This window comes from Convolutriloba macropyga, chromosome 5 (genome assembly GCF_964194025.1).
Source record: "Convolutriloba macropyga chromosome 5, txConMacr16.3, whole genome shotgun sequence".
Taxonomy (NCBI): Eukaryota; Metazoa; Xenacoelomorpha; order Acoela; family Convolutidae; genus Convolutriloba; species Convolutriloba macropyga.
In genome coordinates this window covers 38,139,588-38,156,772 of record NC_134472.1, presented here as the reverse complement: position 1 = coordinate 38,156,772, position 17,185 = coordinate 38,139,588, and the positions used below count along the sequence as shown (strand labels likewise).

The 17,185-nt window shown below is 36.4% G+C and overlaps 1 protein-coding gene across 5 annotated transcripts in view; it reads left to right on the top strand.

Annotated features, from left to right (window-relative positions):
• Positions 1-17,185, top strand: part of LOC142340003 (uncharacterized) — a 37,416-nt gene that overhangs the window by 19,133 nt on the left and 1,098 nt on the right. For all 5 annotated transcript variants that reach the window (XM_075390393.1, XM_075390394.1, XM_075390391.1 and 2 more), the window contains 3 exons: positions 3,410-3,540; positions 15,939-16,258; positions 16,923-17,093. In XM_075390393.1, coding sequence (XP_075246508.1) covers positions 3,410-3,540; positions 15,939-16,226 — 419 coding nt within the window. In that variant the 3' untranslated portion in view covers positions 16,227-16,258; positions 16,923-17,093. The remainder of the gene's footprint in view (positions 1-3,409; positions 3,541-15,938; positions 16,259-16,922; positions 17,094-17,185) is intronic.

Genomic DNA, 17,185 nt, shown 5'->3' with positions numbered 1-17,185 from the left:
GAACATAAGTAAAATATACATTTTTAGCTCAGGCGTTCTTCGAGTCAGTCCTCGAAAACGCTATTGTACGATTGAAACGAACAATAAAGATCATAGTCTTTTGTGCGTTTGAAATTTTTGATTATCATCCTTTGTGCTTGAAGCAACCTAATATAATCGTGGCTGACTGAAATCAACCAAAAATATTATGAAATCATACATCAATCTCTACAAAAATCATAAAACTAGAAGAAAAGTTTTGAACTAAAAAAAACGTTAACCTTATTACGCAGAAGAAATGATAACGAGCACAACAGAAAAGAGCAAATGGAGAAATTATGAAATTCTATAGAAAGAAATAGAGCTTTATCCAGGAAGAAAAACAAAAAAAAATCATGAAGCGACCTGTCCAAAAATTTAAGCTGTCAAACTGTACACAACTGATTGAAGCATAGGAGAAACGAATTTGAAAGAGCCACCAAAGCCTCATGTGGAGCGAAGATCCAACAAAAAAAATTGAAATTTTTTAAACCCTATAAAGAGATACAATGAAAAACCAAAAAAGAAAAAAACTGGAACAAAATCTAAATTTTGAAAAGACTGAAATTAAAATAACTTTGTTTCTTTGAAGCAGAGGTGATGAGCTAACAAGAGAATGTATAATCAAATCAGCTCGATACGAAAAGTTGATAACAGCCGAATCAAAAATGAGTCAGAAGTCCAAAAGTTACCTAGTTAAGGCAAAAAATACGAGTGCGTATTGGCGAGACCGCTGTAAAAGATTTAGCTTGCTCAATTGTGTGCTCCACATGACAGAAGCGTAGCAAATGCCTGAAGTTTTGGGATTTTAATTTTAGATTACGAGAAAAAAAATTGACGCAATCTGGAGAATAGTTCTCTAATATAAATATTACAGAAGTTTGGACAGCAAAATCGTGTGGTAATACGGGTATGTAAACTCATTTGTGAGGAGATTATGAAAAAAAAAATTTCAGAAAAGATTTTATGAAACATTAAAAACCTGTAAACAATTTTTTTTTTAACTTTGAAAGAAAAATTTTTTCATTTTTATTGCATTAATTTTCTGCTATTCGTCAGCATAGTAAGGAAATTTTTCTGATACGGATATTTCTGGGGGAAATTTTAGATTACTATATTTATTATCTCACGAAGGGATTTTGTAGCCTTTATAAAAATAAATACGAGGTACAAAAAGGTTAAAGTTATAGATCTCAAAATTTTGGTTTCTTTCTTTAGAAAAATATAAAAAAAACTTGGTAATTTTTTGCCACAAAACAAAACAATAAGCAGAATAAGCAAAATTAGGTTTACCTGGTTTATCAAAAAAAAATCTGGTGCAGTTCCTAACACCATTTTCATCGGGTCTTGGAACAGGAAAATAAATGACCTTTTATCGGTTTCACTAGCTTACACCCTCAGTATTTTTTGTTTTTTCAGATTTCTGATAATTTTGAATCTTATTACAGCCAATCACCAACAACCATCAAAACACTTAACACAACTCAAAATAAATTACAAAATTTAACGAAACACAAGTTTTTGTTTTTGAGGACCAAATTTTAGGGATCTGAAAAAAACTATGCTCTCAGTAACATGCAATTTTCCCACGCCGAATTTTGTTGTCTTATAACTTTTTTATCTTCACAAACATTTCTTCGACATTGTCATTCCTTTTTGTTAGGTCCGACATTAACGAAACGAAAGAAAGAGATGAAAATAAAAAGAGTGCTGTGACTCAATCAAAACTACTTCAAAAATGCGCGTATATGCATTATTAAATTGCTTCACAGTAACAAACACTAAATACTAGCAGCAAAAATTTTAACGCAGTATGTTTTTAAACATTTGTACAACTGGTTTGAAAATGGTAAAAACATTTCTTGTTTGGTGTTTCAAAATGTAAGAAACAATTCATTACAATTCATTGGACTATCGCTATGTGTGAGTTTAGCACATGAAAAGAGGCAAAAAATTCTAATTAAATTGAAGCAAAACCTGGTAGTGCCTTTGAAAAAGTTTTTTTTTTATTTCATTTTTGCCGCCGGGGATCAGTTAATGCTATATATGAAGAGAATATTTTTCTTCTGTATTATGGTTGAGCCTAGAAACAATGTAATGTTAAAATTTTCAGTTTAGCAATATTAAATTAGTTGTTTATGTCGGTGTCGGTGTTTATCAAGACAACAGAACTGCATAATAGATTTTTAGTAATCAATTGTGTCACGCAGACCGAACAATTTTTTGTTTCCCTCATTTCCTGTAGTACCCTTGTTCAACTCTTGTGGTTGTCTTGTAAAATCTTGCAATTCTCTGGCAAGAAACGGCAACTATGCGACATATTCCAAAAGACGGTTCTATTGTAGCGAAACATTGCAAGAAGACATATATTGTGACTCCTTAAAAATTCTTAAAAAATAAAAGCCAAAATTCCTTTTTACAGATAGCAGCCTTATTAAGACGATAGTGACCACTTTTTTTCTCGAAGACATCTATATCATTGCACATTTTTTATTAAATTTATTTTGAGATATTTCTCTTCCTTCAAAAACTGTGAGAAAAGATTCATTGCCCAGTCAATCTCTCGAGACCTAAGTGAGCTGAATTTTTCCATTTCTTAATATAAGGAAGTTCTTCTTTATAATACCTATGGTGTTCAAATTTGATGCCTTGACTACAAGCCCCTTAAATGAAACCAACTACTTTGATCTCCACGTTGCCCACGCTTTTTCCATAAAACTATTGTTAAAACCTTGAAATAAACCTCGAAAAAACTTCGAAAAAAAAGGTAGAAGTTAGTCTTTTAAAAACTTATTGTAGATTCTGGTATGATTTTATCAGGTCTGGCTATCAAGATTTTGCATGAATTTTCCAATAGCGTACACGAAAACGGTCGGTTTTGGAATAGGGGTGAATAGCAGTTTGGGCATTAATGAAAAACGAGATCAGTTTTTATGTATGTCTGATATTGTGTAGCTACAAAAGTACGACATCATCCGCTCAGACTATAATCGTAATGACAAAGAACTGCACATAAAGAAACTTAATATATTCCGCAGATGCAATGTTTCAGAACTGAATTAAATTTTTACGCTTGAAATGTGCTGGTTCAGCGCTAAATTGCTCTGACACTCAAGTCCAGTCAGGTATCGTTATAAAGACAAACCATACCATAAACGATCCCGTGGCTTAAAAAATGAAGACACCGAATTGTTCTTACTTTTGAAATGAAACTTCAACTTTTTTTGACCGTTGATAAACTATTCAGAAAAATACTTTATGGCGAAGATAAAAAGTGCAAAGAAAATTGTTCCTTTCATCGCAAAGTCTCTAAGTTCCTTTTGATTCAAATCAAAGATTGTTCAACACGCGTGGCTGCTGAAGACGATTGTTTGGCATGGGAAAATTTTAGGACCTGGTCACGCGCGCATTGCTACCCTTTACAAAGAAGTAGGAGGTCTGGCTGCTCGGCCCAGAGAACAGTTCTGGGTTTCCACAGCGGGAGAGAGCGCTATCAACAGAAATAATGGAAACCACATTCAGGTAAACATATCTGAACGAAGGTATTGATCAGATATCACAACTGGTTTGTCAGTGGCAACAACCAGTGAGACAAAAAATGTTAAGCCTAGCCCAGAACTGAAAAGTTATGAATTTCTGTGTAAAAAGGCTCTATATTCATGATATGTCTTGATAATATCGGGGTAAAATAAATACTTTCATGAAACACAAGCGATGACCTTATGTGAAACGGTGCTCAAACAGGAAAAATGCTTCCTAGCATCCATTCGGTACAGCACTAAAAATAATCAATTCCCGGGTCGAGGAACAATCGGAAAAATTTATAAACTAAGCGGTGAAAAGTTTTTTCACCGCAAATTTCGTACAAATTTTTGCGGTTAAATGCGGTGAAAATATGTAATTTCACCGCTATAGTAAGTGGTGAACTTAACAAAAGTCACCGCATTTCACCGCCCTTGCAAGGGTTCGAACCTTTCAACTCCTGAATGTCATGCATTTCTTCCACTGCGCCATCTCTCACTAACTGCTATTCTTTTTGTTTTGAAAAAAAATCAAATTCACTCTACTTTCTGTAAAACATGCACAGTGAAATTTTGTAAGATTTGCAATTCTTAGCGGCGAAATTACATATTTTAGCGGTGGTATGTGGTGATTTTTTGGAAGTTCACCGCTTACTCTAGTGATGAAATAACCTAAATTCACCGCTTAGAAAAAATGTCAAAAAAGATGTAAGATTAAGGGGTAATTTAACGGGGGCTTAAAACGCATTCACAGCTGATCTCACACAATTTCAACACTTTTTTCTAAGCGGTGAATTTATGTAAGTTCACCACTAAGTTAAATGGTGAATTAATTAATTTCATCGCAATCACCGCTTATCTCACATAAGTTGGTCACTTTTTACGGAGCACTGAATTTGTGTAAATTCACCGCTAAAATCAGCGGTGAAATTATGTAATTTCACCGCTACCAGAAGATAAAAATGTATTTTCACCGCATTCACCGCCTGATTTATGTAATTTCACCGAATTCACCGCTTATCTTACATAATTTTGCGTTAAATGGCGGTGACACCTCGACCCGGGTTATACAGATTTGTTGTTATTATGATCTTATTGAAAACTAATTTCTTATATATATATATATATATATACATATATATATATATATATTATATATATATATATATATATGTATATATATATATATATATATATATATATATATATATATATATATATATATATATATATCAAAAATAATATCACTCTTAAGCAAACTTTTTGTTTTACAAAGTCCACCCGTGTTCGCAACGGAAAAAATGATCAAGTTCTGCAGTTGATCGGCTTTTATTTTTTGCTAACTTGGCAGAGCAAAATTATCTCAGCTATGAGCTATTTTTTTCGAGCAAGTGATTTTACTGTTTCAATTTTTATCTCCTATTTTTACTACAATTACTGGCATTTTTCAAATCTGAAACTTCTCACCTCGATCAGGGCGATAAGAATAAAAACTGACTGCATTTGTTTTATGATAAAAGTTTACTGACCTGTCTATACTTTGACATCATCATTAAAGGTACAAGTTTAAACCGATCCAAAATATTCTGGGACTGACACTAAATCAGTAAATTACAGTCGTATATTTACTTCGCGTGATTCCAACGCAACAAATTCAAAAAAAAATTAAATATTATAAGATTAAAATCGATTTGATGCAATTGACAAAAAATTTAATTATAGACTGTGAAAAAGAGTGAATTGTGATTTGATCTCTCGGACTTGTAGCTATGTAATCGAATAATTGGAACCATAAATATCTAGTTGAACGCTTTATATCTACTTGTATCTGAAGTGGCACTGCCATAAGAAAATCAAAGGTCTGATATGAAATGAAAAACTTGTACGCAGGCGGTAAAACTGGGGTCTATTTGATTGATCAACATCTCAAATATACAAGAAATTTACAATTAAATCATATTTAAGTTCATCAGAAATAATAACATTATCGAGAATACCAATTAGTTAAATTTTTTGGATCCAGGCTCAAATAATGTGAAAATTATATCAAAGAGCAATATACAACGCTATTGTTTTAAAGAAATTGAAATTGGTTTTGAAATGAAATCTAGCAGAATTAAATGACATTTATTGAGTTAGTCTCCTTTAGTTTTTACTGGAAACCTGAAATTAGAACACTAAAGTTTTTTATTATAATTTACAATGAAAAACTTAATACCCAAAAAAATTTCACTTGATATTTGTCTCACAGAGCTTAGGTGTTTATTGTTGAGGCTACGCTTAACGTTAAAAAGATAACCGAAGGTCGAATCAAGCAGTGACGTTGGAATAGCATGACAAGCGAAATTTAATGTTACATTCTACAGTGGCCGAATTGAATTGTTCACTTTCGGCCACATTTATATTTAGTCACTAATATTAGTGCGTAATCGTCATACATGAAGTGAAACTGAAACTCTAACTCGAACTGCGCTATTATTGCCACAAGTGAATTTTGCAATATTGGTACCAATTCAGAGAGCACGAGGCACCTTTTACGGCACCCCTAACCCGGAAATCATTGTAACCAGAAAATTTTACAACATAGTCATCTCTATCCAATCAACAGTTCAATTTTGACATTTAAAACCAGGAGACTAGCAGCATAAAAGGAGCTTGAATAACAAACAAAAATCAGTTGAAACTTGTTAAATTGAAGCACACTTTCTTGAGCGGTAAGTTACTTGTTATCGTGTCTTGTTTCTGTATATCATATTAGTGATTGTACAGTATAACTAACTTTGACTTGTTGAAAAGAGAAATTAACTTTGATATTCTCAAAACTTTCTTTATAGGAACAAAGTTCCTTAATGTTTGCTTAATTGAAGCGTTGATATTTGTTAGTCAGCAAAGCTGCACTATTATATACCTGAAATTATTGATCTTCAATTAATGCAACGGTGTTCTTCAGTATAGTATAAAACAGTTGACAAAAATAACTGCAAAACACAATACCCGGACAGAATTGAAACCGCCGAAACAAACTGGGCGGTGTAAAGATTTCCTTGTCTTTGATAGGAGATCAGCCGTTACATTTGGTCACGCTAACCAAGCAGAAGGCAAACTGCGGTCCAGTCTCATGAGGAGAGTGCTGAAGGCATCAACCGAAAAAAATAAAACGGATCAACAGTAAAATGCAACCAACGCAAATAGAAGAGTTCAATTCATTAAAGAATTTGAAGAGTGAACCCGTCTTATAGGAAATCAGCCAATCAAAAACAAACAGCTATCAGGCAAGTTAAATGCAATCAGCAAAGACCAGCTTCTATCAACTGCTGACAAATACAAGAGCTTCCTAGATTTAGTGAGAGAAGTTAACAGTAAACGAAGGCTTTTGCTACAAAATAATTAAAGATCGCATCGACACAATAAACCAAAGATTCTCTAAAAACATACTGTCCACCTTCCAGAGTAGGAAAAACCTAATCAACAGCAGCGTCAAAGCGAGCTTGTACTCAACCAGGCAAATTTCAATGAAGAACAACTAGAAAAAGCAAGGGAGTGCAAAGCAAGTTTAGACTATCATTAGCTTCCATATATAAGCAAAGGCACACAACCAGCAATGAATCAAGAGCAAAGCAACGCAGTCCAAATAATGAACGACAGCGAGAGTAACAACAACTATCTTACGGACAGACCAGTTGCTCAAACAGCGCAAAATGGGCAACAGCAAGAGACCAAGATACGGAAAACGTTTCGGAATCAACTTCAACAAAGCAAAAGCGTGACAAACGGATGAAGTAATTCGATATCGAACTCAAAGCCAAGATGCGACTAGAACAGACACGGTTTGAAGGGAGAAGGCTAGAGCTGGGAATGCAAATGAATGAACTAGAAACCGAGCTTCGTCTACTGGAGGAAGAGCATGAGCTAGAGCGCAAAGTGAAGTGAACAGCCTTTAGAGAATGATGATATTCTTTCCCAATTTACTGATGCCCGAAGCAAATCACCCTTCAAATGGATTCCAAAAAAGTCTCAGACTGGGTCAGAAGAATCGACAAACTTCTAACACCAGATCGACCAACCGCTCGCTTCGAAGCAACGCCTGAAGTGAACTGGCATAGACACCTCTCACGATACCGCAGTTCACGAGACCATTCCTCAAGTATTGAAGACCAAGATGTTTCCCCCAGAGTTTGTCTACCATACAGCCGAGGTTACTTAATAGCAGTGGCCTATAATCGCAGTTGAAAATGAGAAAATTCGATGGAAACCATCTTGAATTGCCGGAGTGGTCTAGTATGTTCATTGCTACAGTAGATCAACACTAATTACCAGATTCAGAAAAAATGAGCGAATTGAAAAATATACTGACAGGCAAAATCCAGTCATCAATATGTGGAACGGGCCATTCCGGACAGTTCTATGGCGCTGCATGCAGCGTATTCGAGAAGAAAATTGGAATGTCTCATGTGACCATTGATCTATAGCTGGAGATTCTTCGCAAAGCTAGTCAGGTGAAACCTCACAACTCAACAGGACTGATCAATTTCTCAGATAATGTTTCAAACTTTGTGAGTGAATGTGCTCAAAGAGTACAGGTGGATTGGTGATCTGCAGTCAAGCTCGATATTTTGTGTGGCATTTGTTAACCTACCTCAAGTTTTTAGTGAGAAGTGGGTTCTATGTTGATGATAAGGAAGAAGACCGGCCTGATGTGCTTATGTTTGAAAATTGGCAATCTTGGTCGGCATTCGTGCAAGAAGGGTTTTCGGCTTTCAAGGGAGAGCGAAGAGAAGCAGACGAAAGAAGCACAAATAGAGACAAAAGGTTCTCAAAAACATCGAACTTGCTAGTTCGAACGCAAATGAAACAGAGCAAAAGCAAACAAATCACTCTCCGCTAGTTGATGGCACTCATAAATTTGCAAACTTTCCAATTTTCAGGAACATGAGTGTTGATGATCGGTACGCAGCAGTGAGAACGAAACGCTTATGTTACGGATGTCTGTGCAAAGGACATGCAATCAAAGATTATAAAGTCAATGCGTGTGGCATCAATGGATGCATCAAGATGCACAACCGACTGCAACTGTAGAGAGAAATTGAATGGACGAGAGAAACCGTGCAGTCAACATAAGCGCAGCAACAATCAACCAGACTAACGAAGTTACGAGGTTCCTTCAGATAGTTTTTTATCTCAATTCAGAGCGGTGGAAACAGGCGGGACACACTCGTTTTCATTAACAGTGGCTCAATAGTAGCATTTATTGGTCAAAATGTGCTAGGAGGTTACAAAGTTAAAGCACCGATGTTACGCTCAACATAGCGGGCATAAAGGGAACAAAAGGTCTGAGGACATAAAAGATTCCTCTAAAATAAAGGGACTACATTCAAACGTACATTCAATCGAAGCGTTTGGACATCCGTCAATCTCATTGGGAAGAACAGACTACGACTAAAACAAGCTAAAGCAAAGCTTCAATCATTTGAGTGTTCTACCCAACAAAGACTTCAACCTGATGGAAGTTGGCATCTTTTCTTGGTCCAGGTTTCAACAGATCTGAGGTGGGTAGTCAGTGGGTAGTCAGTAGTCATCATCCGGTACTAAACCCGAACAAGCCTGGCAAAGTAAGACGTGTTTGCAACTGTGAATCACAGTTCAAACAACACAGCCTGAACGATAAGCTTCTATCAGGAATTGATCTGCTACACAGCTTGATCTGAAACGATATTCAGATTTCGTAAAAGAGCAATATCCCTGACAGCTGACATGGAATCGATGTTTCCAAAATTACGAGTTCCCGAATAAGGTAGCAATCGTTTGAATTTCCTATGGCATCCAACAACTAACAGCGCCATATTTTAAGAATTAAGTTCTTCAACTTGAGCATACTATGTTTTCACAAGAGTGGGACCAGACAACGAAGAAGAGTGTTCAATTGCAGCCAGGGCCAAACAAAACAACTTCTACATGGAAGATTTCAGCAAATCATTAGAAATACTTGAAGAAGCAATTATTGTATTCAATCAACTACCACTTCTTCTCGCACAGCATGGATTTCAGCTAAAAAAGTGGATAAGCAAGAACGATGCAGATACAGAAGCAATCCCAGAAAACTTGAAGTCAATCAGCGACACGAAGCAAGAGGAAATCGAACCCAACAGAAATAGATTGTCAGTGCTTGGACTACAATGGTTTGTTACTGACGATTATCTTCAAATGTGCAGAGGTACGAAGAAGGATGTTGAAGCACCTACAACACCGAGGAAGGTTATTTTACTGTTATCTTCAGCATTTGAGTTGATCGGATTGCTTGCTTCGCGCAGAGTTCTCATGAGTAGACTCCCAAAATTTATCTGGACTATGGGGAGCCTGGTGACGAAAAATATCTTGAGATGGAAAAAATAATTTCCATTTGTAGGTGAAACAACCATCAATAGACAATGCTTAAAAAGAGAGCGGGATAAAACCGAACTTCGTGGGGTTGCTGGCGCATTTGAAGACACGATGTGGGCAGTGGCATATCTACGCTGAAAACCAGAAGCATAATCAGCTGACTTAGTTTTTTTAATTGCAAAAAACATAATTGCTCCGATGAGACATCTTTCAACGCCCAATTGGAATTGCAAGCGGCAGTCATGACAGTGAGCTTGAAAGTACAGATATTCAAGGAACAAGAAATGGAGATTGCAGTTTTGATCAGACACAACTACTGTATTACGGTAGATACACAGCTCCCATCGTAAACAACAATTGTTCTTAGCCAATCGAGTAGCTGAGGTATTTGATACAATTGATATTTCACAGTGGAAACTTGTGAGCGGTTTCAACAACCCAGCAGACATTGGCACGAGAGCAATCAATTTTGGGGAACCCAGGAGAAGTGAGTAGTTCACTGGGCTGGCCTGGTTGAAGCGACCAGAAAGTGAATGACCAGTGCAAGTAATCTATGCCTCAGATGAAGAGAACATACCCTCGTCAGTCTTCGTGAGACAAGTTGAAAAAGAGAAAGTTGTTTTTCTGTGAGAAGTATTGTTACTTTAACGGACTAGTAAAGAATGTGGCATAGGTACAGAGAGCATTGAGTAAATACAAAGCAGCAAAGCTTGTAGTCAGTATTAAGGAAAGAGAAAAAGCAAAAGCAACCATCTTCAAGTAATTACAGCATGAACAGTTTGGTGAAGAGATGAAATCTCTGGAACCTGAAACACAAATTCCAAAAGGCCGCAGAAACCTACAACTCTCATGCTTCCTGGATGAGTAAGGACTATTTCATGCCAAAGGCAGAATAAACAAAAGTGAACTGGACTTGAAGGCGAAGCATCCCGATTTCCTACATTGGAATCATTATTTGGTTGAATTATACTTTGCCAAAAGAGCACAAGGACAATCAACACGAGGGCAATCATCATTTTAGAAACGTTTTTCAGCAGAAGTTGTAGATCCTTGGCTTACAAAACGCCTCAATTTCAACCAGGAACTAGTTTGTTACCTGTAGAAAGGGTAGAGCTGAAACATCAGAAATGGCCGATATACCCAAAGAGCTGTTAGATGCTTCAACAGCCTTTACAATTGTTAGAGTTGGCTATTTTGACCCATTCAATGTTAAGATTGGGCAAAGAAACAAAAAAAAGTGGTGTTGTCTGTTCATTTCTCTAATTATGAGGCTGTTGTATATAGAAGTAGCAACCAAGTTGGACGCAGACAGTTGTCTCAATGCAATTAAGCAATTTATAGCGCGAAGCGGCAAACTGAGTACAATGGGGCATCGAGAACAATGGGACAATCAACGTTGGAGCTGAACATGAGTTTGCAGAGTACGTTGGATCAAAGAACACCTAATTCAACAAGGATTGGGATGGAACTTCAACCCACCCGCATCAGCTCATTTTAGAAGGAACGTTTGTTATGTTGCAAGAAAGCAACATATGCAGTGTTGAGGAACAGATCAGTCAGAGAGACCTTTTTTTAAATTACAAAAAGTATTGTAGAGCAGACATTGAACGCAAGACTGTTGACTCTAGTCAGTTCAGACGTTATTGACTTGGAACCATTGACTCACAATCACTTTTGTTTGCAACCAGAATTTGTTTTTACCCTACATACCATGAGCAGAGAACAAGTTGATCCTTGAAAGCTCCTTAGACAAACTCAAGCCTATGCAAATTTCATCTGGGAAAGATTTCATAACGAGTATTTGCCAACGTTCAACAATCGGCCAACGTTAAAATTGACAATCTAAAGCGACGAAAAACCCTAAAGAAGGCGATCTCATTTGGGTGATTGAAGACAACAATAAGAGTGGATATTATAATCTGGGTCAAGTTTCGGAGACCATTGATGGGTCTGGTATGTGATTCAATCAGCGATAGTTTGAACTAACAGCAGAGTTTACAAGAGACCAGTAGAAATGCTCGCCACTGTACAATCAGGAAGAGATGTTTGGGCAATGGAAACAGGGCCGGCAATGTTGAGGCTACTCTTGAGATGGAATCTTGAGATGGAAAAAATGTTTTCCATTTGTAGCTGAAACAACCATCAAAAGACAATGCTTAAAAAGAAAGCGGGATCAAAGCGAACTTCATGTGATTGCTGGCGCATCTGAAGACACGATGTGGGCAGTGGCCTATCTACGCTGAAAACCAGAAGCATAATCAGCTGACTTAGCTTTTGTAATTGCAAAAAAAAACAGAATTGCTCCGATGAGACATCTTTCAACGCCCCAATTGGAATTGCAAGCGGCAGTCATGACAGTGAGCTTGAAAGTACAGATATTCAAGGAACATGAAATGGAGATATGTGGTTGCAGTTTTGATCAGACACAACTATGGTATTACGGTAGATACACAGCTCCCATCGTAAACAACAATTGTTCTTGGCCAATCGAGTAGCTGAGGTATTTGATACAATTGATTTTTCACAGTGGAAACTTGTGAGCGGTATCAACAACCCTGCAGACATTGGCACGATAGCAATCAATTTTGGGGAACCCAGGAGAAGTGAGTAGGTCACTGGGCTGGCCTGGTTGAAGCGACCAGAAAGTGAATGACCAGTGCAAGTAATCTTTGCCTCAGATGAAGAGATTATACCATCGTCAGTCTTCGCGAGACAAGTTGAATAAGAGAAGGTTGTTATTCTGTGAGAACTTTTGTTACTTTATTGGAATAGTAAAGAATGTGGCATAGGTACAGAGAGCATTGAGAACATACGAAGCAGCAACGCTTGTATTCAGTATTAAGGGAAAGAAAAAAGCAAAAGCAACCATCTTCAAGTAATTACAGCATGAACAGTTTTGTGAAGAGATGAAATCTCTGGAACCTGAAAAACAAATTCCAAAAAACCGCAGAAACCTACAACTCTCATGCTTCCTGGATGAGGAAGGACTTTTTCATGCCAAAGGCAGAATAGTCAAAAGTCAATTGGACTTGAAGGCGAAGCATCCCGATTTGCTACATTGGATTCATTATTTGGTTGAATTTTACTTTGCCAAACCAGCACAAGGACAATCAACACGAGGGCAATCATCATTTTAGAAACGTTTTTCAGCAGAAGTTGTAGATTTTAGGCTTACAAAACGCCTCAAGTTCAACCAGGAACTAGTTTGTTACCTGTAGAAAGGGTAGAGCTGAAACATCAGAAATGGCCCATATACCCAAAGAGCGGTTAGATGCTTCAACAGCCTTTACAATTGTTAGAGTTGGCTATTTTGACCCATTCAATGTTAAGATTGGTCAAAGAAACAAAAAGAAGTGGTGTTGTCTGTTCATTTCTCTAATTATGAGGCTGGTGTATATAGAAGTAGCACCCAAGTTGGACGCAGACAGTTGTCTCAATGCAATTAAGCAATTTATAGCGCGAAGCGGCAAACCGAGTACAATGGGGCATCGGGAACAATGGGACAAACAACGTTGGAGCTGAACATGAGTTTGCAGAGTACGTTGCGGCGTGGATCAAAGAACACCTAATTCAACAAGGATTGGGATGGAACTTCAACCCACCCGCATCAGCTCACTTTAGAAGAAACGTTTGTTATGTTGCAAGAAAGCAACATATGCAGTGTTGAGGAACAGATCAGTCAGAGAGGCCTTTTTTAAAATTACAAAAAGTATTGTAGTGCAGACATTGAACGCAAGACTGTTGACTCTAGTCAGTTCAGACGTTATTGACTTGGAACCATTTACTCCCAATCACTTTTGTTTGCAACCAGAATCTGTTTTTACCCTACATACCATGAGCAGAGAACAAGTTGATCCTTGAAAGCTCCTTAGACAAACTCAAGCCTATGCAAACTTCATCTGGGAGAGATTTCATAACGAGTATTTGCCAACGTTCAACAATCGGCCAACGTTAAAATTGACAATCTAATGCGACGGAAACCCCTAAAGAAGGCGATCTCATTTGGGTGATTGAAGACAACAATAAGCGCGGATATTATAATCAGGGTCAAGTTGCGGGGACCATTGATGGGTCTGGTATGTGATTCAATCAGCGATAGTTTGAACTAACAGCAGAGTTTACAAGAGACCAGTAGAAATGCTCGCCACTGTACAATCAGGAAGAGATGTTTGCGCAATGGAAACAGGGCCGGCAATGTTGAGGCTACTCTTAACGCTAAAATAATGAAATTGGAGGTCGAGTCAAGCAGTAAAGCTAGAATAGCATGACAAGCAAATTTTAATGCTACGTCCTTTTGCGGCTATTTTGAATTGTTCAGTTTTTTCAACAGTTATATTTTGTCACTATTATTAGTACCTAATTGTCATACATGTAGTGAAACTTAAACTCTACCTCGAACTACGCTATAACTGCCACGAACTCACGTGTTCACAATGAAACAGAATTTAGCTCAAATGTAGTATTAGATACCGAAATTGGTACGCCAGTTTCAATGAATTTTGGAATATTCGTACCAAAGCAGAGAGCACGGGGCGCCTTATACGGTATCCCTAACCCCGAACGCGGTCTATTTGGAGAACGCTAAGACATAGTTATCTCTATGCAATCAAAACGTCAATTTTCACCTCGAAAAGCACGTGACTATCAGCATAAAAGGAGCTTGAAAAACTACCAAGAATCAGTTGATTTTTGATAAAGTTGATATATTAAACTGACATACAGTGCGCATTCGAGCACACTTTCCTGAGCCCTGAGCAGTAAGTTACTTGTTATTGTGTCTTTTTTCTCTATATCAGATTAGTGATTGTACAGTATAACTAACTTTGACTTGATGAAAAAGAGAAATAACTTTGATATTCTCAAATCTTTCTTTCAGAGGAACAAAGTTCCTAAATTTTTGCTTAATTGAATCGATGATAATTGTTAGTCAGCAAAGCTGAACGAGTATTTATTTGAAATTATTGAGGGTCAATGAATGCAACGGTGTTCTACAGTATAGCGGATAAAACAGTTGACAAAAATAACTGAAAAAACACAATATCCGGACAGATTTGAAACCGGCGAAACAAACTGGGCGTTGTAAAGTTTTCCTTGTCTTTGATAGGAGAGCAGCCGTTACATTTATTTTTAGATAAAACCCAACCCAATATTACAATTTTTTGACAAACAGATTCAGAAGTCCTCGCAAAAGATATAGTAAGTGGAATCAACTATAAATGGCGTTGTCTTTACATGCATTTTGTGTTCTGAAAATCTTGGAGGAATAATTTGGAATGATTTTTTCAAGCTACTTTCTCGTTTTTATCTGTTAATATTTTTGTTATTTCGTCTTGTTGACATATGTCATGGGTTAATTTTTTTTCTTCTTTTACAATTATGAGTTCTTTACTAGAATTTCAAAAACTGTAAAGCTTCTATCAAAAAGTTATGAAGAGTTACTCCATACTTTACAATGTAATACGTTTTGTGGATTGGTACACTCATAATAAAAAAACTCAAATCGCTATTTTACAGGTTAAACTGTCTATTTTTAAAGTTTTGACATTTTCAGTACCAACCCAATTATCGTTTTTTTTACATCGTGAATAAATTCGATGTAAATTAATTGAGTTAATCCCGCAAATTGAGAAAGGATTTCCAGGAGTACTCAAGGAGTAAATCAAGATTGAAAGTTGCCAGTTTCTTTTGTGCATTATGTTTAATGGATATTTATCATAAAATAACTGAATTCACAATGCAGACTTACTTGGTTGTAGGTAAGATCGATTTTAACATAAATCACGAGGCTGAACATACTGCTAGTTATGTGAAACTGGCAATTTTTTATCTAAATTTCTCAGTTATTAATGCAGGCATCTTTCTACTGTTCAGTGGAGCTAAAATTCTGTTCTTATAATCATACAAAATTCAAAACAAAACAGAGAAATGGTTGATAATTTTAACGAACAGTTTACCATTTGAGATTGTTTATATTTATCAATGAGTTTATTAATATTTAAAGAAACGAATGATCTTTTTCAGGGCCTGCGTCACCTGTTTAACTGGACAGCGTCAATGGGTCGTGGACTTACCTTTCAATTGAAGTTTATCAGAATAGAGAAAAGAAAGTCACCCAAATCAATCCAGGAGATAGAACAAGAAGTCAAGCAACACTTTGACAAGAAGAGCAACTTAACATGCTGGGCTATGAGCAACTGTCGTTTTACCTACACAGGCAGAGTCACGCTTGCCAAAAATCTGGTTAAACACCTGCCTGAGAAACTTCAACTGTTTGGAAAAGGAGGAAAAAACTTGTATGGCTGGCTTTGACAATTTTGTGGATTACCATGGTCGAATTAAAGGCAACAGGATCTTTTCTGTTCCATGATAATGTTCTCTTTAGATTAATCTAAACTTAATATTAAAAATTTACACTCACTATTTTGTCCATAGGTTTTTCTTGTACTTGAACTTTATTGTTCCTGCTTTTATTCACTTGATTTTTTCAATTATACTGATTTTGTCATTATATATATATATATATATATATATATATATATATATATATATATATATATATTTATTTATATATATATATATATATATATTATATATATATATATATATATATATATATATATTCACTCTCAATTACCCCCGACAATTTTTGTTATAGCTTGTTGGAGGGTCCTGGAAAAAGTTCCAATTGAAAGGGTAGGAATTTGAAAGTTAAATGGACCTTTACAGTTTCATGCAAAATGATGGGCTGGTCCGCGTCAAATTAACTTTTATTGAGGCTGGCACCTCAGAATGAGCTGTCTTGTGCTCAATCTTCCTACTATTCTTTTCAGTTCCGCAAGAGTTTCTGTCAAAAAAGATTGATAAACTGAATGTCTTCAAATTCCCGCACTCATTTTTTGAAATTTTGCATTAAAAAAGCGACAAATGAGTCCAATTAAACTTTGCAGAGGTGACATAAAAAATAAAGTTCGAAAATATTAAAGTATTAACAGAAAAGATCCGCAGGCGATCAATTCGAGGACATCCGAAGAAAGATTGACAACTGTTTGTTCTACTTTTCGTTTGAAAACTCTAATTGCACAGATTACATAACAGAGAAGTTTAGCAATCCACTCATGAGCTATGCAATTCCGATTGTTAATGGATGGAGAGGAAGTTACGACAAATTACTCCCAGGTATGAAAATAACTTTAACTGAAGTACACAAGATGATAATCTATAAATTGTATTCTCCGCCGATCACGGACTGAGAAGAGTCTATTATCCTT